Below are 26,427 nucleotides of genomic sequence, written 5' to 3'. Positions count from 1 at the left end.
ATCTTGATTATGCCTCTATATCCTTCCCAGACATATGAAACAGCTCTGAATCCAGCTGAAATTGCTCTTCTTTTTTATTTATTTTTTCCTTTCTTTAACTCCACATACAGTGCTTCTATTTTTCTGGGGTGAAGAGCTCAGAACAAAGCCATATCACACACATGGCATGTTTGCAAGACCAGGCTTGACACGATGCTATCCTGAATGTGGATCTCTCTGAAGCTTGGGTCTGAATCCAGTGGTTGGTGAGATGAGCACAAAGATGCAGGGAAACACTGAGTGCATAAATCTGAGAGCATCAGATAAAGCCAGTAGGAGATCTTGCACTGTCCTCAGTTTGGGCCCTTGGAGTAATGCTACATCTAAGAACTTTCTACAGTGTGGAACCTGGGACAGGTCATTCCTTAGCCTTTCTATTTGTTTTTACCAATCTCAGTGAAGAGGGATCACTCTGAGACCCCAGACATATCTTAGCTCCCACTGAGCACAATGGTGAAGGGAGAAGGGAGAAGGGAGAAGGGAGAAGGGAGAAGGGAGAAGGAAGAAACCAGCCCTAGTGCTGGCCAAGCTTCAGCACGATGCCTAGATTTATGCTTATGTTCAGGAAGGCTAATAGAGAGCAAAAGACAAACAGGCACCTTGATTTACCAGTGAGATTAAGAGCACATTGGCGGAGCAAGAACATCTTCATAAAAAATGAAAGAGCAGGCGGGTGGAAAGAGCAGTGAAGATGAAGCTCCACGAGTTATCTGGGGCATGTAAGATAACCATCAGCCCAGCAAAAATGTGAGAGTAGTGCACAGGAGGTGGAAACAGTGGGAAAAAACAAGGCATTATGTTTTATTAATTATACCATTTTACATTTAAGCAGCTTCTCCTTACAAAGAAGAAGGACAGTGACACACATGCCTGTCTGTACAACCCAATCATTGAATTCATCCTAAGTCTGGCAAGGAGCAGGGACCAGAAGGCAAGTGACAAACTCAGGCCATGGAGATTGCCTTGTGCTTGTTCTTGTTCATACATCCTAAAGACACCCCCAGGTTCTCACCATACCCTGCAGCCGCAACCCCATGGCACAAGGCAGGCAATGAGAAAAGCTTGTCTAAATTCACTTGGGAGGCCCATGGTGTGTTAAGATTCAAAGTTCACCCTCCCATGTAGCAAGACTGGTCACATCTGGTGGATGATGAGAGACTGATGAAAGAGCATCTACCTTCTCTTGCAAGGGACCCTTTAGCTCATTGTTCCTCTCATCTTCTCCCTCTCACTTCCAAACATTTAGAGAAGAAGGGCTGCTTAAAGTTTGCAAAGTAGAGCATCAAAAAGCTAAGAAACCCCAGTTCTGCAGCTGCCCCTGCAAAGCAGCAATCTGCCCCTCAATGTCACAAAGAAGAGAAACTTCCATCTGTGGCTGCAGAAGATGTGGAAGAAATGGAGGATGTGAATCTCCCCAAATGCTTCAGATTCAGTCCTGGGTAGAGGAAAGCAGAAAGAAGTCATCAAGTAAATTGTCTCTTCAGCTTTCAGCTCCCATCTGAATCATAACTCAGCTCTCATCCTTCATCATACCATCCAGGACCATGTTGTAGAACACCGTGCTTCCAAGTGGGAAGGAGGACAACAAGCCAAAGCAGATGGGATTTGATCCTGATGTGCATGAAACTCTCGCTATTCCTTTTGGGTTCCCAAACTTCTGAGCAAGATTGGTGCAGGAAAGAGGGCAAAGTGCGTGGGAGAAGGAATGAAGGGCTTGGGAAAGCCAAAGCAGAAGAGCTGATGGGGGCTTAAGACTGGCTGGGATGCTATGTAAGCATACCCTTACCCCATGACATATTCCCAGGCAGACTTCAACAGGGAGCTGGGAATTAGCAGAGCTGTGATGTGATACAGGTTATCCAGCCTGCTGGCCATTGGCCACTGCAAAACTTACTCCGGTTTTATAGCATGAGCACCAATGGTGTTGTAAAGCCACTAGTGCACCTGTGTCTTATAACACTGGCTTGGTTTTCTTCTGGGGATCACCCAATGGACCAGAGAAAGTCTTTTTGAGAGAAGTCATAGGATCATAGAATCACAGAATGGATTAGGTTGGAAGGGACCATAAGGGAACCATTGAGGTTCATGGCCAAACCACTGCTCAGTCTGCCCAGGATCCTAGCTGTCATCTCTTTAGGGGCAATGGCAAGAGCTGCCCATTAAACATCAAAGTAGTGCTGTGGGAATGCAGGTTGTCTAAGCACCAAACATAAAATTTGACATCAAATGATGACTACAGATTCCCACAGCAGAAAATTAAATGGCTTAAATTCTCTTCTGTGCCCTGCAGCAGAGAAATGTATTTCTATCCCCTCTTTTTGGATGAGAGAGAAGAGGAAACTGCTGCAGATTTCTTATCCAGTCTGGCTGTGAGATACTCCAAACTGTGTATGTTTTTGAATCCTTGAATGTTAAAATAATCAAATTATTGCTGCATTTGGAATTGGCTGGTAAAATGAATGCAAAGCACACTGTATCTCCATTGCATTTCCCTTTTCCTTACCAGCTCACTTGGATATGCAATTTCCTAATTTCTCCTTGCGTGAAAGCTGTTTAAATACACCCTGCATTTTTAGAAGTAATTCATTAGGATTAAGAGTCTGCAGCAATTGAGATTAATTGGCCATTTGCATCACTCTTACAGCTGCTTCATCCTGTTCGCAGATGCAAGCAGGGAAGTACATGCCAGCAAGGCTTGGTGTTTTTGAGGTTTGTTTGCTTTTGCTTCCCCAGCCTTCAGAAAGCTTGCTGTATTCTCTGCTTAAAATACAGACTTTGATTCCTCAGTGTCTACATCAGCCGTGAGACTCCAGGGAAATAATCCAGGGGAATGCTCTGTCTGGGCTCTGGTGCCAGAGACTGCAGTGCTACAAAGCAGCTTTCTGCCTGGGCAGAGCAGCAAGCCTATGCTAATACCTTCTTTCCTGCATTATTCCTGGGGTTTTACTCTGGCTGGTTAAAACCCTCCCTATTCCTGGTGGAACTGGGGCTTGTATGCTCATCTGCATCTGGGGAAGATTTTCTTCACTGTTGCATTCATGCATGGAAATCTTCCCTCCTCCTGCCTCCCCTCTGCAACATTCATGAATAATACCAGAGTTGTACACAGCTGGCTGGAGGAGAGACAAACCACCCTGTGAGCAGCAAGAGGATAAGAAGTTTTGTCATGGATTTTTTTCTTTCCTTTTAATTTTATGGAAATGCTATTTGTAGTGATAATGCACAATCATGAATGGAAGCCCTGGCATAGCATCTTTACTGTCTCACAGTACACAACACTGTGGAAATGCAGACCTGCTGCGTGGCGTGATCTTATTTTTCTCTCTTCTCTCTTTGCTCCATCTATTTTACCCTCCAGAGTGCACTTAATGTCCTCGAAGCTCACAAATTAACCGAGCTCTTTTAGCAAGGCACAAAACACAGCAGGAACATCACTGTGGCCCTACTCGGTTGTGTTTGGCACACACACAGCCTCACTTACCTCACCAGTGTACCGTCCTGATGCCACCTTTACATACTGGAAAAGGAGAAATGATCATAGGTCACAGTATGCTGTAACTCGCAGTGTCTCTGTCCCCATCAGCTCTTGGTAAATTAATAGTTCAGTTAAGTCATTGCCTATTCCCGGCGACTTGCTTTTTTATGCTGAGCTCACCGAGCTCACTCCTTTCTTAAAGTACTTCCACCAAAAGAGCACACCAGGTTTCCTCCCCAGCTGAGCACCACAAAGGATGGATGGATGGAAGAACCAATCTTTCCAAAGGGACCTTGGGACAGTTTCTCCATGTCTCTTTCCAGATCCTTATTCCTGGCTCTGGATTATCGCTTTTGGCTCCTTGAGCATGGACTTTAGGTTTTTTTTCCAGGCTAACACCTGCATCAGTGCCTTCTCCAAATATCTAACCTCTTGCCTTCAGCAGGACCTGACTTAGAATGAGAGGCAATGGCTTTAAGTTGATCCAGGGCGGGACCAGGTTGGATGTTAGGAAAATCTTATTCTCGGAAGCAGTGGTGATGCATTGGCAGCAGAGTCACCACTGCTGGAGTTGTTAAAGAAAATGGCAGATATAACACTGAGCGACATGGGTAGTGGGCATGGTGGAGACAGGTTGATGGCTGGATTAAATGATCTAAGAGGTCTTTTCCAACCTTAATGACTCTATGATTCTCTGAGTTACTTAATACTCAAGTACATCCCAAGGATGCAGCACAAGACTTCCTTTATGCTTAAAGTTAAATCATGAATTTCAGTTATGTCTTGATCAGTGAAGGCACATAATGTGTCACTGGCATTGTGGCTGGTTCCTAAATCTCCTTCACATTTCTGAGATCTTTCGTTAAAGGAGGAAGAATTAGGAGACAAAGAACCGAACCACATTTGTTCCTCATCTGGCACTTCGACTTAAAAGAGAAGCAGAATGGAAATGGAGGGCCGTTACACTTTGCCTTGCTTTTAGTCAATAAGACTTCACCACACTGCTCTGATCCTTTGCTTGCACCTGCTTTCTGCAGATCTTGACATCTGCATGAGTGATTTCCTGCCCTGACCTCAAGATACCCGCTCATGGGCTTCACTCAGGTTTTTCAGGCTTCCTGTTTTTCTCTTCATGCTTTCATTTTATAAGCAGTTTCCTGTTCTAAGACTCCTTTACGACTGAAATCCTACGGTTCATCCTCAGCAAGACGCGGCTGGTAAAGTCTTTGAACAATTTTCCTATCACTATCCCTCTCCTCCCTTCTGCCAGCTGCCTGGATGAGCAATGTGAGCCTCAGTGCAAATCTCCAGGTTTCACCAAGATCTTTAAGTATTTCTGGCGCTCTGTAGGAAATGGGGGTTAAGTGGCTTGGCCACAGGGAGCTATTCATTTACACTGGTGGAAAGGACTGTACTTTCTGCATCAGTGTATCAGCCAGCAGTGAGCCCTCCATTTTTTGGCTCTCAATCAGTTGCCTTCAGCTGCAGCTCAAGTGCTATTATAAATGTATTACTGGGCCTAAAAGCACCAGGGTTGAGTCTGGGAGCTGCCATGCCTGCTTCTGGAGGTCAACGCCATCAGAGAGGTTGGAAAATTGATGGGGATTGAGGAAACAAGAAAACCCCCATGAGGGATTGCATTCAAAGAGATGCTGTGGCAATGGAATTGTGTTAGCAGCAGATTCTTTCTCTCCCCCCTTCTCTCTCTCTTGTATTAATTTATTTGTCACAGCCACAGAAGAAAAGGGTTTTAATAATTGCGGATGTGATTTCAAGCTTGCTGATCCTGTGGCTGAGCTGAAATCTCCATCACTATTGAAGGTTCCATTTGTTTCAGTTTGTCACCAAGCAACTCATAAATTTTGGTAGCAGCGAGTTGCTCTCACAGAACATTCAAACTGAGTTTTCTGAATATTACTGCTACTGTTTTCCTGCAGGCTGTCATTTATTCCTAATTCTTACTAAAATGTTTGTATTAAATGTAACTGGCTGTAGCCACTGTGTGTATTTTCTCACCACCAATTCAAGGACCATAATATAACTGCTGGTTATTTCCCCATGTTTATACAGTAGTGAATTGACATCTCCCCCCTGATAGTGTTGGATCTGACTTGTAGGGGAAACACAGCTCCAAGAATTTTAGGTCTGACAAATTGCTTTTAGCCATTATTCTATTTGTCTGCCCATGGACAAGGTCCTGTGGCTCAAGATGCTGTGATGACCTAGACCATAGAAAGAGCATTCTTTTTGAAGAATTATCTCTTGTATTTCCTTACAGAAATTGTTAGCTATCCAATGCACAGTTTATCAGAGAAAATAGCTGTTGGCTGCTCTGGAACTTTGCAGTTCTATTTATTTTTTAAACGCTGCTTCAACCATCAGTTTTGACTCCTTAGTCCTTGGAAATGTTGATATATCCAAGCTACAAAGTGCTATATAGCTACTCCCAGAGCAGAGCAATTTGGATGGCTTCCCACCTCAGCAGGGCCATGTATGGGAGCAGCCTGGCCTAGTACATACCCTGGCTGGGATAGGTTTATTCTCGACAAACACACAGATAACAGATGAGTAACAGGTAACCAGTGTGCCAGGAGATGTGGGAATTGGCTCTTTGGCCTCTTTTATTTTATGTTTTTACCCCAGGAAGAACCACGAGCACAGTAGAGCCATTGCAAGTACATCTCACCATGGCTTCTCTATGGAGCTCACTGGAAAAAGAGGTGTTCAACCCACAGAACAAGAGGCTGCTGGAAGCCATTCGTGTCTGGAAGACAGGGAAGAAGAAGAAGATGTCCATTCTCTGTGTGTTGGGTAAGTACCCCAACACGGTAGGAGACAGGCTGAGCTGCAAGACCAGGGAGGTTTCATGGAGCTCTCCCTCCATCAACAAAAGATTACCTTTATTACCATTTCAATAAAATCTGTTGTTAGAGCTCAGCAACAAACATCCTCTAACAGAATATCTCCTGTGGTCTATGCATTTTGGGTTACATCATCACTCTACAGCACCTACGGAGTGGTTAGCACAGATTTTTTTTACAGATGTGCAGGGAAGACACTTTCTTGACCACAAGCTTCTAGACAGGGCAGTCACCTACTATAGGATTCCTTTCCAACAACATTAGTCACAGTGTTTGGCTGAAATGATGTTTCAATTCCTTCTATAATCAATGGAGGACAGGAGGAATATCTTCAAGGGACGATTCAGCCACACTACAAGCATCATCCAAAAACTGTGAGTTAATCACATAACACTCCATGTCTCCCTTCTGAAGATATCTAGATCAGATGGGAGATCTAAATCATAGCCAGAATGAGGTACAGTGAATCCAACCCAGATGAACCAAGATATGACTGTGAGCTGATCTGTACTGGAACCGATTTTTTATGGGAGCATAGGTTTTCATCTTAGCACAGATCTTACTCAAATAAGGCAGCGATTCTGGTCCCTGTTGTAGGGACCGCAACACGGCATTGAACTAGTATAAATCCTATGGAAGTAGGGTCCCATATTCCTATCACCACTGGATCTTGCTGAAATATTACTTATGTGTTACATACTGCACCACAGCCAGATGTACAACTTCTAGAGATTACTGGGAATCTCTCAATTGAATTCAAAGTACTCAGACTAAGTAAGAGAACTTCCAGTTTGTAAAATGCTCAATGAAAAGCCTCGCAGCAAATCTCCATACTCTGTTCATAGAAGCCAGAATGCACAATCAGTGTCTGTCTATGCACTCACATTGTTCAGTTCTGTACTGGGCTTATGATAACACAGACAGGGTTTGTTCTTTCTTTTTTTTCCTGTCCCTCATCACCAGTGGATGCCTTGAGGCCAATGCAGCCATTTCTGGTGAAGGTCAAGGTAGACCGAGGAGAGCAGTACAAGATTGCATACAAGTGGCCTTTAGCAGAGCTGAAGCTCGTGGATGGCAAAACTCTTGATGAGGTAAGAATGATTTTCCTTTTGTGACAAAGAACAGAACTGATCATAGGGGGGAGAAATGAGTGTGAAACTAGAGAGGCACATGCCAGGATCCATAGGGAGATTTAGGTCCTTTGTCCATGCATTTGAATATAGGAAAGGGCAGCAAAAGGGATTCTTACCTAATCTAGGAGTGATAATAATTCGTGGGAAAGAACCTCTATTGGGAAAAATCAGGCTAGTTAAATCCTCGAGTAAAGTGAGCACCAAACTGATGACCATTGCACTGACAAAGTTTCCAACCAAATCAATGGGAAACTGCCCTGGAACTGTGATCTCAGGTGGAGCATCCTGAAGCTCTTTGCAGCAGCACCAAGATTAGAGAGACAGGCTGCAGTGCTTTTGCCAGATCTCCAGGACTAGCAGAATACGTTGTCAGACTCATCTGTTGATTTATGTTGACAAAGGTTCTTGACAAACTTTTGCAATGAGCCTTTGAAGATCAAGTGGAGACTTCCACAGAAATAAGTATTATAGAGAGCTGGGATGTGCATGAGTCTGTGCTTTTAGGGGGACATGAAGATTTTTGGAAAAGGAAGAAAGGATAAGATATTCCCATTCTGCTGCTAGAGCTGGCAGTGTTGTTAAAGTTATTAAAATTAGGTCTTTTTATTTATGTGAATGTTCCCGGAGCCTTGGTGCAGTGCCTGGGTTTTCACAAGCATAGAAGTAAATGAGAAAAAAGAGCAGCTTTCCAGTTCTACATCCAGGGCAAATAAAGTACATCTGCACAAGTGTGTCTGAAAGGCAAATCACACATGCAGGTTTGCAGGGCATCTTGATCCTGTGGTTAGAAATGACCTGATATTTTCAATGTCTAACATCTCCCCATGCATGAGAAAATACATGCTGTCATCCTGTCTAAAGTGCTTTGGTTGCTGAGGAGTGAGTTGGAAGATACCTCCCTGATTGTTAGTCCCTTCCCCTTCATGAGATAAATGGATTGTACCCTATTTTACAGCCTTTGTGTATTTTTCAGTCACCTCCTACTGGAAGGCAAATCAAGAACTTGTTTGTCCTGATGGCTAAAGCCTTCTAACAACTTAGATTCCTAGATTCCTGCCCACAGCATCCCGTTTCCAGTTGTGCTGTGCCTGTCCTTTAGGTCACACTGCCCTTTTCCTCCACAGATGTAATTTTAGATTGCAGTCACCTCCCCTGTAAGCCTTCCTTTGAAAAGATGGGAGGCAAAGGCCCTGAGCTGTGCCAGAGGAGGCTCAGGTTGAATTTTAGGGGAAATTTCTTCTCAGAAAGAGTGGTGGGCAGTGGAACAGGCTGCCCAGGGAGGTTATGAAGTCACTTTCTTTTTAGGTGACCAAGAAAAGGGTCAAAGTGGTACTGAGGGACACGGTGTAGAGCAGTCACAGACATAGGTTGATGGTTGGTCTAGACAATCTTAGTGTATCTCTCCAATCTATGATTCCTGTGGGTAGGCTAAGCAGAACAACCTCAATATTCTCTTCCCCTACGTTGACTCCTCTACTCCATTCATCAGGACTGCAGCCCTCTCCTTTGCCTCTCATAGGCTGAATTCAACTTTCTTGAGCACTGGCAACCAGAATTGTTCCTGTCGTTACTGGAATAGGAACTGCTGCCAAGCTGAAGGTGCTGCACAAGTGCCCATGGCATGTTGATATCTCTCATGGTCCCACTATGGAGACCCCAGCAAGATCTCCATTGCAGCCCAGTGCTGAAATCAGCACAGACTTTGCACAGCACATGGCTTGGCAGGTCCATAAAAATGCAGATATGGATTTTCTGTCTGGCACTACTGACCCCAGCCTATGGTTCTGATGCTCAGTGCATACAGCAGAGCTTGGTTGTCAGTCTGCTCCACTGTGCTGGGATCCCTGGCACCAGCAAAATCCTGACATTGCAAGACCAGAGATGCTTAAATGTACAGCTCCCTTGACCATAACAGTATTAATATTTATGAAGCGATTAACGGCTGTCTCCCTGCTTTAGTAGCTCCTCATAAGGCATGCTATAAACCATGCATGCTGTAAATCCCCCCCAGACGTCATTGCTCTGCGCCATTGCATGGACTGCTGCAGAGCATTGCAGGGTGTGATGCATTGCTGCAAGGTGTTTAGAAAGCAACCATTAAAGCATTGTGGGACTGTGTGAATCCTCACAGATTCTGCACCTGTTATGCTTAGTATCAATAATTACAAACATAGCTTCTGAGTTCTCCAGCAGGTGGGATCAGGCTGTGCTGAGAGCTAATGAGACAGAGCAGGAAGGAGTTTCTTTCTATGGGATGTTTCTAGTTCAGCAATCACCCTTATTCTCTCTACACACGTATATAATGTAGAGGCAAATAAAAACTACTGAATGGCTGTAGTTCACCACCCGTAAGACTACATTAATCGGGAATACGTACAGAGATATTGACCCTTAGGTGGATGAAAACCACATGGAGAAATGCTAAAGATATTCTTCTTCCAGCAAGAAGTAAAAATGCTCCCACAGTCACTATGACATGGAAGGATGTTGCCTTCTGACCATACATCTGGCCATTTAGAGAGGAGAACATACAATTCAAAAGCTGGGCTCGAATTGTTAGTCCTGCCCTTCCTGGAAGGATGGAAGGTCATCAGGAGATACCAGGTGATGTGTGCATAAACCATCAGGAAATCTGGGACAGTAGGTCCTTCAAGGGTTGTTAAACACAGTGCTGTGGGTGCAGCCTCTGGCTCAGTGAGTTGCTAGGTCATGGGCTGCTGGAGGCTGACAGGCAATCCTGAAGGCAATATAACACTGGGTTTGGCCTTTGAATGCTTTCCTCCCAAGCATCTGCTGGTGGCTGCTGTCAAAATTCATCAGCGTTAATCCACCAAAACCTGCAGTAAGAGGTGAGAGATTTATGCAATATGAAAACAAATCAGTGTGCTGCAGCAGGATACCAGGGCTGGTTGAGTGCTTGGTCTGACCTATTCTGAGTGTCTTGGGATCCTTTTTCAGGGTCAGAATTACTATGCATGCTGTTATTTGCAGTGCTTTTATCACGTCTGTGATTATTTGCAAAGTGCCTAATGGTACAGTGGTATAAGACCATCCAGTGGTAGATTCCATGATTCTATGATTCCAGATGCATTTTTCCTCCTAGTGCACAAGGTGTTTTCACAACAGTCAATACTGTCATTAAAGTGGACTATAACCCGTGTTAAGTGTATATGGTGAGGTGAACAGTATCTAATTGATACTGTAATTAATTATTTACATCTAGGTGAACATGGATTTTGACCTGCAGTTCGATAAGATTTACAAGTGGACTGCAAGCAGCTTTGATGAGAAGAAAACCTTTATCAGATGCTTGTGGAAGCTGAACCACCGATTTCTCTCCAGTGCTGTCACATTTGTGAATGTCCACTCCTGTTCAGTGGAAGGTAATTCATTTCCTTGTCACATTTAGAGTGCTGATTTTTGTTCAGTCCTTTTTCTTCATCACCATCACGATACACCTTGATCCTTCCATGCTTTTGACTTCTAGTGATTTTGAATGGCCATTCAAAGATGCAAATGAAATACAGACACAAACATCAATTTTAGCATACAGTCCACAACTACTGGCACAGTTGATAGAAATAAACCTATTCATCCCTGAAATTTGTTTCAAATGTGTATAACTTCCAACACATTCCTACACAGAGTCCTAGAAAGGTGAATAAGGAAAAACCACAGGCAGAACTTGTCAGATATCTATTTTTTCCCTGAGCAAGTTGGCTTTCCTTTATATCATCCACGGGACTTTCCTTATTCTATGCTGTGATGCTATTCTAGCAGACTGAGACCACTAGATTCATGTCACTTGTAACACAAGATTGGACTCAGTGAGACCTTGGTGATACAGGGCTAATGAAATGGCAGAATGAGACAACTTTGGCCATATCCACATCTTCTCTTGTCCACACAGGGAGGCAAAGTCTGCAGGAGGACAGGAGGGACACTGTGGAGACTGAGAACCAGGAGGAGCTCAGTGTGTACCAGGAGATGACACCAAAGGAAGCTGCTGATGTCTTGAAGCTAATGGAGGAGCATGAGCCCCTTGTGAACAACTCCATAGCCTTTGCAGAGCAGCTAAGCAGGGATCTTCATGTGCTGGATGAGGTGAGGGACAAGGGCTGTGATTCAACACAAAAATAAGGTGCCTAGCCTGAAGGAGAAATATGTTGGGTCACTGGGTATTGACAACTCCTTCATTTGATAGAAGCTCTCAGCCTGAAAGTCATCTTGATGTCCCAAAAGGCACCTCACACAGGACTCAGAAGGATGTCTGTTATGCACAATGAACAAGTCACAGAATCACAGGATGGCTTAGTTTGGAAGGGACCTCAAAGATCATCCAGTTCCACCCTCCCGCTATAGGCAGGGCTACCATCCACCACCAGGGTCCCATCCAACCTGGCCTTAAGCACCTCCATGGATGGTGTGCCCACAACTCTCTGGGTGCCAGAGTCTCACCGCCCTCTAAGTGAAGAATTTCCTCCTGGTTGGGGAAATATTCTAAAACATACTAGAAGCCACAGACTCTAAACTCAACCTCCTTCAGCTCCAATAGTTGCTGTATTCCCAATTTGTGTCTCTGTATGACTTATGCTTGGAAACTTAAGTAGTTAATCTGGAAAATGGAACTCCTGATGTCTGTTCCTGCTTGCTCTCCTACAGGCACTTTGTGCCTCCATTTCCCAGCTGTAAAATACACTGTGAGGGCAGCTAATAAAACTCTGTTAAGCTCTTTGAGATGAAAGGCACTGTTGAATACATTACTTTAATGCCCTCTAATGAATAAACATTGCTTATTTTTAATACAAATTAATTAATGAGATGTTTCTATTTCTAAAGCTTAATCTACGATATTGAAGGTAATGAATACCAGCAAGTTAGGCTAGCACATGCATATATTTAAACATTTTTTCCCCCACATCCCAGTGATAACACCTTGTGCTTCTCTTCCAATGCTAATCAGCCTCTGCTAGCCCAGCTATTCTGGGGACAGCAAAACACTGTACCCAAATTCAGAGAGCTCTTTGGGGGCCTTGGGGGGAAGGAGAGCATGGCTGGGCACCTGGGAGGCCTGATTCTCACACTGGTATCCTTATATACTTCTGGGATCCCAGCGTGCATCTCCCAGCAATGTTGTTTGCTGTCTAGCAGGAGCATGGTACCACTGCTCAAGTGGAGATGCTCCTCAGGTCCTTGTGCCAGCAATGCAGGATGCTCTGCCACCTCCTGCAGCTCCATTAAGCCCTAATGAGATAATCCAAAGGCAGAATGGTGTCAGGATGACAGGAGGGTTATTGATGGGATTGAGAAGCACTTCATACTATGTGAACATCCCTGGTGTGCGGATAGAAGGCAGCAGTCTGGCAGCAGGACTGTTAGCTTCCTTGCAAATCCTTGTACATTGTTGTTGCTTTCTGAGCAGTATCACAAACCAGCAAGCCTCACTTCCACAATCCAAGTGGAGGTTTCAGAATGGCTTACACACATTCCAAGAACACTTATGTGATGCTCCAGCTTCTTGCATGTGCCACTTCTAGACCTGGAGCTCATCCTTCTCCCAGTAGCAATGCAATAGGAGTTTGAAGAAGAGAAAACCCCTGATAACTGTATCAGTGTGGGGCATACTCAGGGCTGCAGATGCTCCTGTTACTGGTCTTCATTTAATAAAAAAGCACCAGACAATTGAAATGTCTGAAAAGACAAGCTCCTTTCAAAGTCTTATTGATGGAGAGAAAAATAGCAGTCCCCCATGCTTGTGTCCTTGATATCCTGTATGGTACTTGGGCCCTGAAAATGATGCAATTAACATTTGAAAGTGTTTAATATTTAGCAGAGCTTAACAGCAACAATTAACACATGGTTACATGTCTAGCATCCATTGAGAGACTTCTGGAGGCAAACAGTGCCTTCAGTTTCCATATCAGAGACATACATGTGCACCTGTGCATATCCATTCGGGTATTTGGCTCTGAGCTGGTACTGATACTGAAGCTCTCTGCTTCTCCTTTTCCCAGGCCAACCTGCAGGCCATCATCTCCTCTGAGAAGCAGGTGACACAGCTGATGAGCTTCATTGATGAAGCACTGGCAGAGGTGGCCAGAGTGGAGGAGACATTGCAGGTCTACGATGAGCTGCTTGGAAGCTTAAAGCAGCAGATGGACCACATCTACCAGGAGAACTCCTTGCTGCATCACATCACATCTAACAAGGCGAAGCTGATGGATGAGATTCTTTTCCTCACGGTATGTGAGTTTGCAGTGTCTTCTTATTGAATCTATTACATAAATTCTCCAAGAATCCCAGACACTCCAAAAACTGTAGCTAAAGAACTTCTCTGGCCTAGAAATGAGGGATAATATAAGGATAACCACTCTGCTGGGATGGACTGCCCCAGCACTGGAGGTGTTCAAGTGCTTCCTTTCTCCATATTTGCACTTTGCTGCAAGTAGTGATACCAGAGGTGCCAGCCTTTTTGAAACCCATATTGAGACCCTTTTAATGGGAGCAGAGCAGCAGGCTTCTTGATGGACAAATGCAGCTAGGCAGCTGAGAGCAGCACTTGGCTCTTTGAAGCCAACTGCTTTCCAGGTGGGTTGGAAGGGATGACAAGCTGGATGTGCTTGCACCTGCTCTCTTCTGGCTTCTTTTCAGACCCACCTTGACCTTGGCAATGAGCACTGTGAGGCCCTGAGCTGTGCAGATCTTTCCAGCCCCAGTGGAGTGGAAGCCTGTATTGCTGCAGCAGAGGCATTATCTGCCTGCATGAACATCCAGATACACCCTGGTAGGTCAAGGCAGAGATTTATGTCTGCAAAGAGCAGGGACATCAGCTTATCCCTGAGTGCTTTGCTTTCTCAGCTGGTGAGAAGTGAGAGGGAGACTGGCTTAATTCCTATAGGAACCCAAACTGTGCTGCCAATGGCTGGGCTAATGCACCCATGCTATACCAGCAGGTCTGCAGGCATCTACCACTGGGCTCAGGTACTGGTTGGTCCAGTTAATATTAAATTTAAGGCAATCTCAATGGTAATCTTCAGTATGGTTCCTCTGAATACCTGGGTGTAAGACATCATTGTGTTCTGTCCGTGCAACAGCTCAACTGCTCTGATCTTTTGTAAAGAAATTGGTGGAAAGATGTAGAAAATTTGGTGTCTTGGGGTAGCCCAGTAATCCATACCTGAGCATGGAAAAATGATCATTCTTTGTAGCAATATCCACTGGATTAGTGGTGAAGAGCTGTTAGGTACAGGACTTTGTCTGGGCATGAAACTCCATGCCTTTCTTTATGGGGCGGCTGGGTTTTGTCCTTGACCATGCCCAGGCTGATCAGTGCTTTGCAATTCTGTTTAACTCCCTCCTTGTGTCTCTTTGTGTGGTACCACAGCAAATCTTCCTTTTGTTGGCTTTTGCATTGGGGGTGGTCGCATTCATCCCAGAACTTGAAAGACCACTTTTATATGCCTGTGTGCTGAGTGATGTTGGGCTGCAGCTGCAGCCCACGCCACTCCACGCGACAACACCTCTTCTGTTTCACCTCAAGGTTATCGGAAGCTACAGGCTGTGGCTGAGCAGTTGATCATGTTTGAAACACTCAAGCAGAACTTCGAAAACCGTTTCATCGGTCATATTACAAACATCTTTGAGCGGCAGGTGGGCTTCACTCTTCACACAGCAAATTAAAATGTGCTTCTCAAACACATTCAGAACTCACGATCCAAGAATTACTTAACAATTACTTTCCAGAGCTTTTCAAGGCTGTTCTACTCAATGCTTTCTGCCATTCCTGTTGCTTTAGGGCAGTGCTCAGATTCCTGCTCTCACACAGCCCATGGACAAGCTGTCTGCACCAAGCCATGGACTCCAGCACAAGGAGCTGGTGCCCTACACTCTGCTCATGGCTTGGCTGAGGAATGCCAACCCGGTGCTGTTCTGTGACCTCCCCAAGGTATGGCAGAAATACTGATAAAATACTGCAAACCAGTAACAAATCAATCAAATGGGTTCACTTATGGTAGGAGCCTGGTTTCTCCAAACCCATCCTGCCTGTGAGCCCCCTCCAACTGACCCTCCTGGGGAAGAATCGAGCCAGTTTGTCCACTTGATTCTAAGTACGCATATGCTTAACAGAAAGTAGTCCCATATGGACTTGGTAATAGATACCATATTTAAGAAAAATGTTTGACATTCCAAAATTTAGTCTTTTTTTCTTGTCGTCTGATGTTCCTCTATTGAATGTGCATGATAGAAGTGAAATCAATGTAGCACACCCTGTATTTCGTTAAAAAATGCTTTATTCGTAGGGTTCTGGGAAGTCCTTCAAGTCCGTGGCATCTTCTGTTAATATGGACTTTGTTAAGTGAATGAGAGGGTTCTTTGTACATCACTGAGGTTTGGTTTTCATTTTTCATGCTGGCTCTTGCTTTTCCAAAGGCCTTACACACTGAGATCAGCTGGTCTGTTTCAGTTTCCATCTGCTGACTTTTGCTTTAGAAAAAAAATCTGAAGAAAAAGCTCTGAAATGGGAGCTGTTCTGAAAATCCATGTGTCTCTTTTGTCTTTCCAGGTCTATGCCCAGAACCTCAGCAGACTATATGATAGGGAAATCAAAGCCTTTTTTGAACAGGCCAAAACCCTCTTGGTAGCAAGAAGAAAGGGGAGTAAGTGATTTTCAAATATGTTCTTTGTGCTGCTAAATAGTGATTTATTTGCAATTATCCCCTATCATGGGTGTTCCTGTGCCATGAATTTACCTTCTCCTCTATGGGTCTTCATCTGGCAGGATGTGACAAAGCTGGCTCTGGTTTGCACCAGGCAGCCTTTATGTGAACAGTGGCCCTATGTATTATTCAGCATCACTTAGCTGCTTCCCAGGGCTGTAGCTTCTGTGTATCTTCCATTTTCAGGGCTCATAAATGATGCGTGAGTGGCTGAGATATGCCACCACAGAATCATAGAATGACTTGGGTTGGAAGGGAACTCAAAGATCACCCAGTTCCAACCCTCTGCCAAGAACGTTTAACGTCCTGAGAAGTCACTAGCAAGGGGGGTGTAGGGGTGCCCAGCTAATGCCTGGTCTATATTTCATGCAAGCAGAGTTGCTCAGACACTTTTCCCTGCAAAGAGATGGCACCAAGCCTGTCCCTGAAGACACAAATGTATTCATTGCAATATTATTGAGAACAAAATCATTTCACAGTGAGCCAGCTATGGGGCTGTGTTGTCCCAAGGTGATCGTTTCAACAGAAATGCTTGCATTTGACTCAAAATATTCCAGTCAGGTTTTTCTGAAGATAAAAAGAGAAACTGATCTGTCTCTGGAAGTTTTTGATTGCACAGAAATCACATTTTCCTTCAGAAAAACAAAGCACTGTAATGGAAAGTTCCATGCCAGTTTGGCCCAGCTTGAATGTCAAAACCCACTTCGCATACTATGTTTAGTCCATCAGAGCACTTGCCTGTCTTCTTCCAGCTCTACACCTACTCCATCACTTGTCTCCGGGCCCCAGGGGACATATGCATGTTGGCTAGAGCTGGAGGTCAAAGGCTGGGGAAGGAGAGAGCTGCTGCCTGACAGAGCCAGCCAAGAGCTCTGTCTCCCTGCAGTGGTATGACCTATTGCAGCCCTCCCAGGGTGACCTCAATGCATTGAGGTGACAAGGAACTCGTCTCAGGCTTGATGCTGCACTCCTGTGGCTTGAAGCACTCAGCACTGCTCTGTTCTGCATTGCAAACAGTAGATTCCATTTGGCAATAGTGGACCCAGCTGCTAGTTCTGCTCATTCCCCTCCTGTGCCTCAGTACATCCCCAGTGCCTCCTAGTCCAGGCTGCAATGTCCAGATGCCAGGCAGTGGTAAAAATAGGAGGCTGTGGTAAGGCCTCTTCTTCCAGGATACTGATAGAAAGAGAGTTAATGGCTTTAAGTTGCTCCAGGAGAGGTTCAGGCTGGATATTAGGGAAAATTCCTTCTCGGAGAGAGTGGTGAGGCAGTGACACAGGCAGAGCAGGGGAGTGGTGGAGTCACCATCCCTGGACGTGTTAGACAAAAGGGTTGATGTATCACTGAGGAACATGATCAGTGGGCATGTGGGGATGGGTTGATGGCTGGACAAGATGGTCTTAGAGGTCTTTCCCAATCTTAATGATTCTATGATTTTCTCACATGCTCAGATACTCTCTCTGAAGTAAAACTTTCCATTTTGACATCTCGCAAGAAACAGAGAAAATAAATACCTAAAGGAAAACTTTTTGCAGTCACCTGAAACCTATTTTTCCATGCCAATCTATGAAGCTAAGAGAGAGACAATTATCACTAGACAAGAAAAACAATCCACACAAAACCTCCCCACAAAAGACCCGAACCAACCAAATGCAAAAAAGATCAAGAGCTCTCCAGCAGAAAAAGAACATGATAAAAAGCATTAAAACACAAGATGTATGGTGAAAGTCAATAGGGCATCACCATTCCCCTTGTAATTTAAAAGCAAGATAACAGGCAATAAAATCAAAGGGACAGTCTGCAAACTGCTGGTGGAAAATAATTGGTGTGCAACGCTGTTAACCTGCTGTACTTACTGCTGTGAACTATCACTGATGCTAGAGGACGGAGGAAAGCCTATAGCCAGAAGATAACAGGAAAATGAAATGAGTCTGTAGTAATCATCCCAGGATAACTCTGAGACATGGATTTTTGGAAGGAATTTTGGATAAGGAAGACTATTTTGCAACAGGTCTGTTGCAACCTTACTCCATCATCCTGATGGTCCCCCCAGGAAGCCTGGTAGATGGGCTATAGAGTCATACAATGGCTGGTGTTGGAGGGGCCTTAAAGATCATCTAGCTCCAAACTCCTGCTATGGGAAGGGTCACCAACTGCTTAATCAGTCTGAAAGAAAATAACTAAAATAAGATAACCTCCCTATCACACCCTGCCCACCCCAATGCCTGGACACAGTATTTCCTGGGGAAATGTGCTCTTTCTTACTTAAAAACAGGAATTCCTGATAAGAGATAATGAATATATAGGCAGCAAGCAGCCCGGGGAATTGGTAGCAGGAAAGCAAACTGCTCTGTGGTTTCTAAGATAATATGACCAAGCCTTATTTCCTGAAGAAGGGTGATTGCTTTCATTTAAATGGAAGCAAATAACCAAGATTATATACAGGGATAGAGAGGCCCTGGTGCCTATCTACAAAGTGATTAATGGGCTCTGAGCAAGGGACTTCAATCCTATTGGGAAACAGGAAAAAAATCAACTCTCTTTTGCCTCCTAGGCATTAAATGGGGAATACTGCAGGTGCAAAGATGGCCTGGCTATTAAGGAGGCTCTTCATGAAGCCAGATTTGTTAAAAAGAATGATAGCAGAGGGCATGTTCTGCAGCCCACCTAATAATCTTTCCTGAACATGAAACAAGTTATCTGCCTAAAGTACTTTGACCTCTTCTACCAGCCCCATAAAGCAGGAGTTATTAATGTACCAGGGCAAACTCCAGTGTCTGAAACCCACTGAAACAAGGGAAAGCCATGTGGATGTCTACAACACTGTTACTGCACAGTTATATATATATACATATGTGCATATACTCCAAAGGTGACATTGCATCTGCCTGCTTGTTGCTGTTGCTAATGTCAGGCTTCAAGATTCTCAGTTTTCAATCAAGACTGGCTTGCTTTAGCTCTCACTGCCTCTTTCTTTCTGCTCATCTTTAGGGTTGTTTCCCTGCTTTGTAAAGGAATATCTGTGTTGTTCATTTCTAAATATACCACGTGATGATTTGCAGTCTTGTTTTGGGATTTGGAGGGAATTTAGAAGGCAAACCCCAAGCACTTTATAATTAATTGTGAGTTGCTAATTAAATCCTCTCATTTCCCCATTCCCTTTTCCACGCTCAAGCTCACAGACTTGTAAATCTCTTTCCTATTTGCTGTGGGAAGATATTTTTTTCCCAGGTTTTGCCACTTCCCAGCGAGTGAAATGATCACCTCCCATTGCGTAAGGGTAGGAAAAGGATTATGAAGCAGCTCATTAATTTTCTCCCTGGTTTTTGCAAGGCTGAGGTGATGAGCGGTCGTATCATCTCTCATCCTTGCTCACCGTGTAGGACATCTGACAAATCCTTTCCAAAGGTAAAAGCCCTGCAGGTATTGGCTCAAATAAGGATATTTCAGATATTACAGCAAATCAAGAGCTGGCCTGAGTTACCCAGGACCTCTGGGGATAGTGGAATGAAACCAACTTTTAGAATTAATTAGGAAATACTCAGGACATTTTGCTATTCATTTCCTTCATTGAATCTAATTATGGTTTTGATGCGCACTTCAAAGAAATCTTTCAACTTCTCAACTTAGACCAGGCAGCCAAAGAAAATGCTGTGATAAAAACTGGTAGTGTTTGAAATGTGTATTAATTTCCAGATGAACATTCATGGCTGTAAAAAGCAACTCACTGAAAAAGCCAGCTGTCCTCTTCAGGGCTATTTTATGACTGGCAATTTACAATCAAAATAAGAAGTAAATATTTCTCCTGATGCTCCTGCAGCCTTTTCTGCCAATTTATGCTGTTGTTTCCCAGGATTTTTCACTCTCTGAACCTCAAGAATTGGTATGAAACTTTTCATAGCAAAAGGGAGATGTTCAGAGGAAAGCAAGAAGAAAGTAATGGAAGAGAAACAGATGAGAAGGTAGATTATTAAAAAGGAAAAAGAACAAAAGTGCGTATCTTAATCTGACAGAAACCTGACAGGAAAAGACCAAATTACACAAAAGGTTGGGATTAAAAAACCACATTTCAGACCATTAAAGTGATCAGAAGCACTGAGATGTCCAACCAGCCACCAATGCTGCACTTGTTGCAGGTCTCCAGGAGGGACAGGAGAAGCCAGCAGGGATGGGGAGTAGACAGCACCCACGGTGGAGCCTCCCGGGGAGCAGAGAAGGTCAGGAGGATGCATTGAACAAAGGCAATGTTATCAAGGTAAGGAAGTGAGCTTTTCTAAATGGTTCACTTGTCTCACGGGGACTATGCCCAGTGCTGCAGCCCATCTGCAGGGAGTTGATGGAGTCACTGTTCCTGGAGGTGTTAAAGAAATGCAGAGATGTGGCACTGAGGGACATAGGTTAGTGGGCAATACTGCTCATAGGTGGATGATTGGACTAGATGATCTTAGAGATCCTTTCTAACCTTAATGATTCTAGGATCCCGGGGTCCTTTCTCCAGCACTGTGCACCTGAAGCTGAAGCAGAGATGTTCTGAACCACTGACATCTCTCCTTGTGGTGGCTTACCTGCCGCTTCAGGTGGACATGGGCATCTGTCTCAGTGTCTGGTGTATTGGAAGGGTTTCTAACATGCCTGATGGTTCCTAAGCAGATCTTGGAGCAGGTGCTGAGAGAGCTGCGGCCCCTTTGCATCGCAGAGCAGCTGTTCATTGAAAAGTTCTTCCAGCTGAGCCAGAACTCTACAGAGCTGCAGGTGCTGGAGGTGAGCTGCATCCATACCAGTCCCACCAACCTGTCCTCCCTGCAGGCTGCTGATACAAGCCCCAGCAGGCACAATGGGATGGCAGTTACCATCTCAAGCTTTCATCTGGGGGAAGGGGATAAAATCGTTTCTTCCCTCTCATTCTTTGTTTCAGGAAGAAGGAAGCACTGCATCTCCAGAGGATCCTGCTTGTGTCAAGCCTCCGAGCCAGTACGTGGGTGATGAGATTCATTGCTCTGGTGTGGGCATGGGACAGGGACTGCTCAATAATGGATAGATGGGTTTTTGTTGTCATTGTTGGCCATCCTGTTTTCAGCAGAGTGGTCTCAGGTTCACACCCTGGACAGCAATAACCAGAAAGCAACATAGCTGGACATGGAGAGACTGAGGTCTTCTTCACAGGGCAGTGGCACTGCATCAGAATGGGTCAGGAAAGAGAGGATTCATGGATTCATGGGAAAGCTCTACGTTTTGATCAGTTTTAGTTCCTTGTTTGCAAGGTTGTAAACTGAAAACATACTATGAAACCAATCCTTGAAAAAACGTCAGGGTAAAAACACTAAAACTCTTCCTTTGAACATCAAAACAGGATATTTCTATGTCCTCCCCCAGGCAGAGACGTGAAAGAGCTGAAGGATGACAAAAGCATAAACATGCTGTGATTCAGAAGGCTGCATTTTTCTTTTCTTTAGTTTTGCCCATTTCTTTCCAGCTGGCCACAGTGCCAGTGCTCCTCCTTGTTTAATTACATTCTTTTTCTTCTTAAGACCAGAGGAACAGACAGCCCAGCTGCTGAGTGAGATCTTCAGTTCTCTGGACCCAGAGCTGAGATGCTTTCTAGATGTCTGCAACAAGGCCCACCCATTCAGCTGCCTGCAGATCCTGGTTACCCTGAATGACTGCATCTTTGAGATGTGGGGGAAGACCTCAGCTATCCCCTCATCCTTCTTCAACACTGTTCTGGGCAATATGTTGCTCCTGGCCAAGAGCAGCTTCAACAAATTCATTGTAAGTCAGTTAAATAGAAAAGAGTGAGATTTGACCTCCTCCATGATCTTCTGAACTTCTGACCAGAACTCTTCTGAAGGTGGTGCTGGTTTATAGCAAACAGGGTTCTGGCTCTGTGGTTTTGGGTGAACTTAGCCCCTCATCAATTGTTTGAGAGAAGTGGGACACCATAAACTGAAAAGACACATATCCTCTTATCAGGGTGAGGAAACTGACGGGGTTTTCCCTATATACAGCTCTTAGAAGGCTGTCGTAATACAGGCAGCACGTCAGTTTGTTCTTCTTTCTTACTGGCATAGCCAGACCTGCTTAAGGGACAAGCACTGTGGAGGAGAATGTGGAATAATCAAGAATCCATCAGAATTGGCTGAGAAACCTGGGCCTGAGTATACTGAGGTCAAGGGTAGATGTGTTGACATCAAGGGCATTAATGCCAGGAGCTGGAAGTGCCAAAATAGCAGCGGGGACTGTGGGTGTATGTGAGATGGCAGACTGTGTCCAAGCAAGGAACCACATAGCTTAAGAGACTGAGTGTACCAGCTTCAGGAAATCAAGGAGCGTCTTTCTATAGATACTCATGAAGACAGACTGTTGCTGCAAGCCCAGATTTGTAAGCAGAGAAAGCAGAACACAACTGTCAGCTTTGCTTATTTTCTGGCCTGTGTCTTAACCTGCTGTAGGATGACTATGTCAGACCTGAGCATGAGGTGTTCTGCGTATTGCTTCCAGGGGACTCTGTGCAAAGAGATTGAGGAAGCAAAGCTGCCCAGCAAGCTGAAGGTTGGGATCCTGCCCTCTGTGAGCCGCTTTGAGGAGTTTGTGAATTTCTCAGAGGCAGTGTTCAGGACGGCTCAGCGCAGAGCAGAGCTGAACAAGGCACACCTCAGATTGGCTGATAGCGTCTTCAACAGCAGTGAGTATAAAGACTGGTAGCAACCATAGCAGCCTTGGGAGTCACCAGCTACCAGCTGAGCCAAAAGAGCAGGGTGCATGCAAACTACATGCATGGGCCAGTGCTTCTGTATCTCTCATCCCTCCTGACCCAGCCCATAGGGTCTTCTCTCTATACCCATTTTGTCCCTTTTTTAAAGTCAATAGCCTGTCCTCAGCAAACCTGAAGGTGAACACAGATATGGTCATGATGGAAAACTTCTACCACGTTCACTGCTTCTTGTGCCAAAAGAAGATCCAATGCTTGGATGGCAAGAAGAGAGAAGCCAAGCAAAGGTATAGTGAGCACATGGAGAAATATGTCATCGGGTCCCTGGGCCAGCCACTGGAGAAACTCAATGTGAGTATAGAATAAACTGTTCCTTGCCCACATCTCAAGGGGTCACTTCCAAAAGTTATGAATCCACTGAGAAGGGTCCAAAGCAGATAAATAATCAAAGAAAATCTAGAGAATATGGCTTATGATAGAATGGAGGTTGTTTGTAACAGAGATTAGTAAGGGGTTAAGAAATATAGTTTTAAGATATGTATTGTAAGATTAAGGGAGCAACTCATCTATGACCACAATGAACAGTACAAGAAGTCATGAGCTGAAATTCCCACGTCTCCTCTGACCACTTACTGCTGATTCTTATGGTACAGCTCAGTACCAGCATCCCTTGGAAGAACAAGGGACCAGCTGATGCTGAGGCTTTGTCTTCTGAAGCCCCACAGCAACTCATGGCCTCGGTGCAAGGCCCTGTTGTGCTCCTACTCTGGGTTGCGTGCCTATGTTTGACAGATGCTAGTTTCTTTTTTACACGGCTGCCTGGACCAATAAGTCTAGCCCAGCTTCATGCTTCCTGAATGGCTGCTTTGTTAACTGAGCTAAAAGCATCTAGCTTTGCTAACTCAGGCATCCCCCTTCCTCTGAGACAGCAGCTGCTCCCAAGACCCATCCTTGCTCTGCTCCTCCTCGACCTGCTCACTGCCCTAAAACATCTCCGTTTGAATTATTTATAGGGCCTGTTCCTTTCAATTTGCTTCCAGTCTTTGCTGTCAAACACCTTGTAGGTTTGACTGAATGATCTGTTTGGCATCTTGTGCTACATTCAGCAGTGATATGTCGATAGCTTCAGATCCTTCCTCTCTGAGGGAAAGTACAATTTCGTTGCTCAAAGTAACATGAGGGTGCTTTGTGCACTGCTCAGACACTCAGCATAGTGTCTATCTCTTACAGCCTACATAGCTCATCGGGCTTGAGCTTGATTCACTAACACCAAGAGATACTGCAAAGACACATGTGTAATCTAGGATCATATGCCTGTTTGTGAAAATAATTCATGTTTAGGAATCTCTTTCTCCCTGAAAATCCCTACAATTTAGTGCATTTCTCCACTACAAAGTGCAGCAGAAATACTTCAGACAGCATACAGCTTATTGAGCGTATTATAGATGAAAGGAAGAGATGATAGGACTCTCTTTTAGCTTTTATTTGGCCAGATTTGAAACCTTGCATCTAACTGTGGGGCCCAAGAAGGCAACTGAGAAGACATAACGAGATCCATGGGGTGTATAGCAGAATGGTGGGAAGCTAAATAGGAAAAAACTACAACAACAAAAACCCAATATGATCCTTTTGGAACACCTCTCTGTGCACCATCTTTTCCTGCTCTTACACAACACAGACTGGAAGAACTGAGAAAACTGGAGTTTGCTTTACACTTCAGCAGCTTTTCAGCTTTTACCCCATTCATCTCAAAACCTTTCTAGTGAGCAAAGCTCTATGAAGCCCCAAGGAACACCAGTGATTCTTCAGCAAAGCAATTGCTCCACGGTAATGTAACCCCTAGGGATCCTACACACTGAGCAGGGAGGAAAGATAGAACTGAAGAAATTCCCTAATGTTTTCCCCCATGAGACAAGCAATCTCTTTGTTTCCACTCAGTGATAGAAAGGGAACTAAGGAGTGCAGCCAGGCTTCAGCCCTGACACAGGAGCTCACCTTAGGGCAGCTCATCTGTAAATGTCTCCTTGCATTTGCAGCACTTCTTTGAAGGGGTGAAAGCCCGTGTTGCTCAGGGGGTGAAAGAAGAGGAGATCAGTTTCCAGCTGGCCTACAGCAAGCAAGAGCTGAGGAAAGTCATTGAAAGATACCCTGGCAAGGAAGTAAAAAGAGCCCTTGAGAACCTCTACAGAAAAATCCACAAGTGTCTTTCCCCAGAGGAAAACCTTTTCCCGGTAATTGCATTGAGATCTGTGTATCATGTTATGATCTTTTGGGGGAATTCGGGGCTACAAAGCAGTGTCTTCTGGTGATGAAGTTTGCCTTAGTGCCTTACTACTGCCGTGCCCTACCTTTGTGTGACAGAGTATGCATGGCTTACCTTTCTGCCTTTATATACACCTATCATAGGCTGATGTTCTGTTTTTCCCTAGGTTGTTTGGCATGCTATGGAGCAGGAGCTGCTACGTCAGTACCAAGAATTCGAGGATCTGATCCAGCGCTGCTATGTGGGGTCAGGGATCACCATGGAATTCACTAGGGAGGATCTGCTGAGCTACTTCAACTCCATCACTCTGTCTAGCACGTAGAGGCAGATGTTTATGGAGAACAGCTCAGGGATCCTCTGCAGCTGCACCTTTAGAAAGCTAAACTAATTCCCAGGCTGGAATTTGATATATTGTGCTCCACCTCACAAATCCTTGTTCATCTAATGAAAAAAAAACACTCCCAAACTTCAAATTTCCACCAAGGCTAATGGCCCTGCTGTGCCTCTTCAACAGACTACTGCCATTTTATTTGAAACCTCCCATTAGAATGTTACAGTTTGATGTTATATTTTTGTTTTTTAAAAATATGGCTTTTACATAATTCTTGCATCCTATGTTGATGACAATGAAGCCAACATATTATCCAAATATAGGATAGCCTTATCTGTAAAAAGCTGAAGGCCTTGAACTGCTTGGTTCAATGCAAAGTGTCAATCAAAGCAAATAAAAGCATTGATCACGCTATTTGGATGGTTTGATTTCAAAGAATTCCCTGAAGCATCAAAACAGGTAGGGACCATTTTCCAGCCCAGGTGTCAATCTCCTTTTCCATGCAGTCTTCTCCAGTGAAGCCAACCCTCCTCCCTTCCCTGAGCAGGATGACCTTGTCCATACTTCTTTTTACAGATAGGCTTTAGATTTGTTGCCCTGTAAATCAGGCCACCTGATGCATTTCTAATGAACCTGATAAAATGATCCTGGAGGCAAAGAGTTAAAGAGCAATGTTGATTGCTGCAGGGGAAGGAGGCTGCTGCAGCTGCTTGCTATGACTTCTCTAGGAACAAGCTTACCATCTTCTTAGTAGTCTGTCACCCCAGTCTGAGCCCCAGGCTCAACAATGTGCTTGAATTTAGCACATGAACACAGCTTTCCCTAGTGAAGGGAAAGGTAAGTCATGTGTGGCTGGTGTTTCCCAGCGTCAGGTCAAAGTACACCTCTGTAGGGAGCAG

The 26,427-nt window shown here is 44.6% G+C and overlaps 1 protein-coding gene across 1 annotated transcript; it reads left to right on the top strand.

The window, feature by feature from the left end:
- The first annotated feature begins 4,615 nt into the window (after window positions 1-4,615).
- Window positions 4,616-25,942, top strand: LOC107312865 (exocyst complex component 1-like). Its single transcript, XM_015860675.3, has 18 exons — window positions 4,616-4,731; window positions 6,158-6,325; window positions 7,339-7,466; window positions 10,732-10,891; window positions 11,419-11,612; window positions 13,523-13,750; window positions 14,160-14,292; window positions 15,049-15,158; window positions 15,304-15,453; window positions 16,072-16,165; window positions 20,362-20,480; window positions 20,876-20,986; window positions 21,141-21,196; window positions 21,754-21,994; window positions 22,724-22,907; window positions 23,086-23,285; window positions 24,971-25,165; window positions 25,364-25,942. The coding sequence occupies exons 2-18, from the start codon at window positions 6,202-6,204 to the stop codon at window positions 25,517-25,519; spliced, it is 2,583 nt and encodes an 860-aa protein (XP_015716161.2). The 5' UTR covers window positions 4,616-4,731; window positions 6,158-6,201; the 3' UTR covers window positions 25,520-25,942.
- Window positions 25,943-26,427: the final 485 nt, after the last annotated feature.

Source organism: Coturnix japonica, chromosome 4, assembly GCF_054131305.1.
Source record: "Coturnix japonica strain WE chromosome 4, WE-NBRP24, whole genome shotgun sequence".
Classification (NCBI taxonomy): domain Eukaryota; kingdom Metazoa; phylum Chordata; class Aves; order Galliformes; family Phasianidae; genus Coturnix; species Coturnix japonica.
Note: the sequence above shows the minus strand (reverse complement) of the source record. Positions and strands in the feature narration are given on the sequence as shown.

Excerpts from the sequence above, each read along its gene's own strand:
- LOC107312865 (XM_015860675.3), top strand. The coding sequence starts at position 6,202 with ATGGCTTCTCTATGGAGCTCACTGGAAAAAGAGGTGTTCAACCCACAG. Across the intron at positions 11,613-13,522 it reads ATCTTCATGTGCTGGATGAG|GCCAACCTGCAGGCCATCAT; the intron begins GTGAGGGACAAG and ends TCCTTTTCCCAG. Across the intron at positions 20,987-21,140 it reads CAGAGCTGCAGGTGCTGGAG|GAAGAAGGAAGCACTGCATC; the intron begins GTGAGCTGCATC and ends TCTTTGTTTCAG.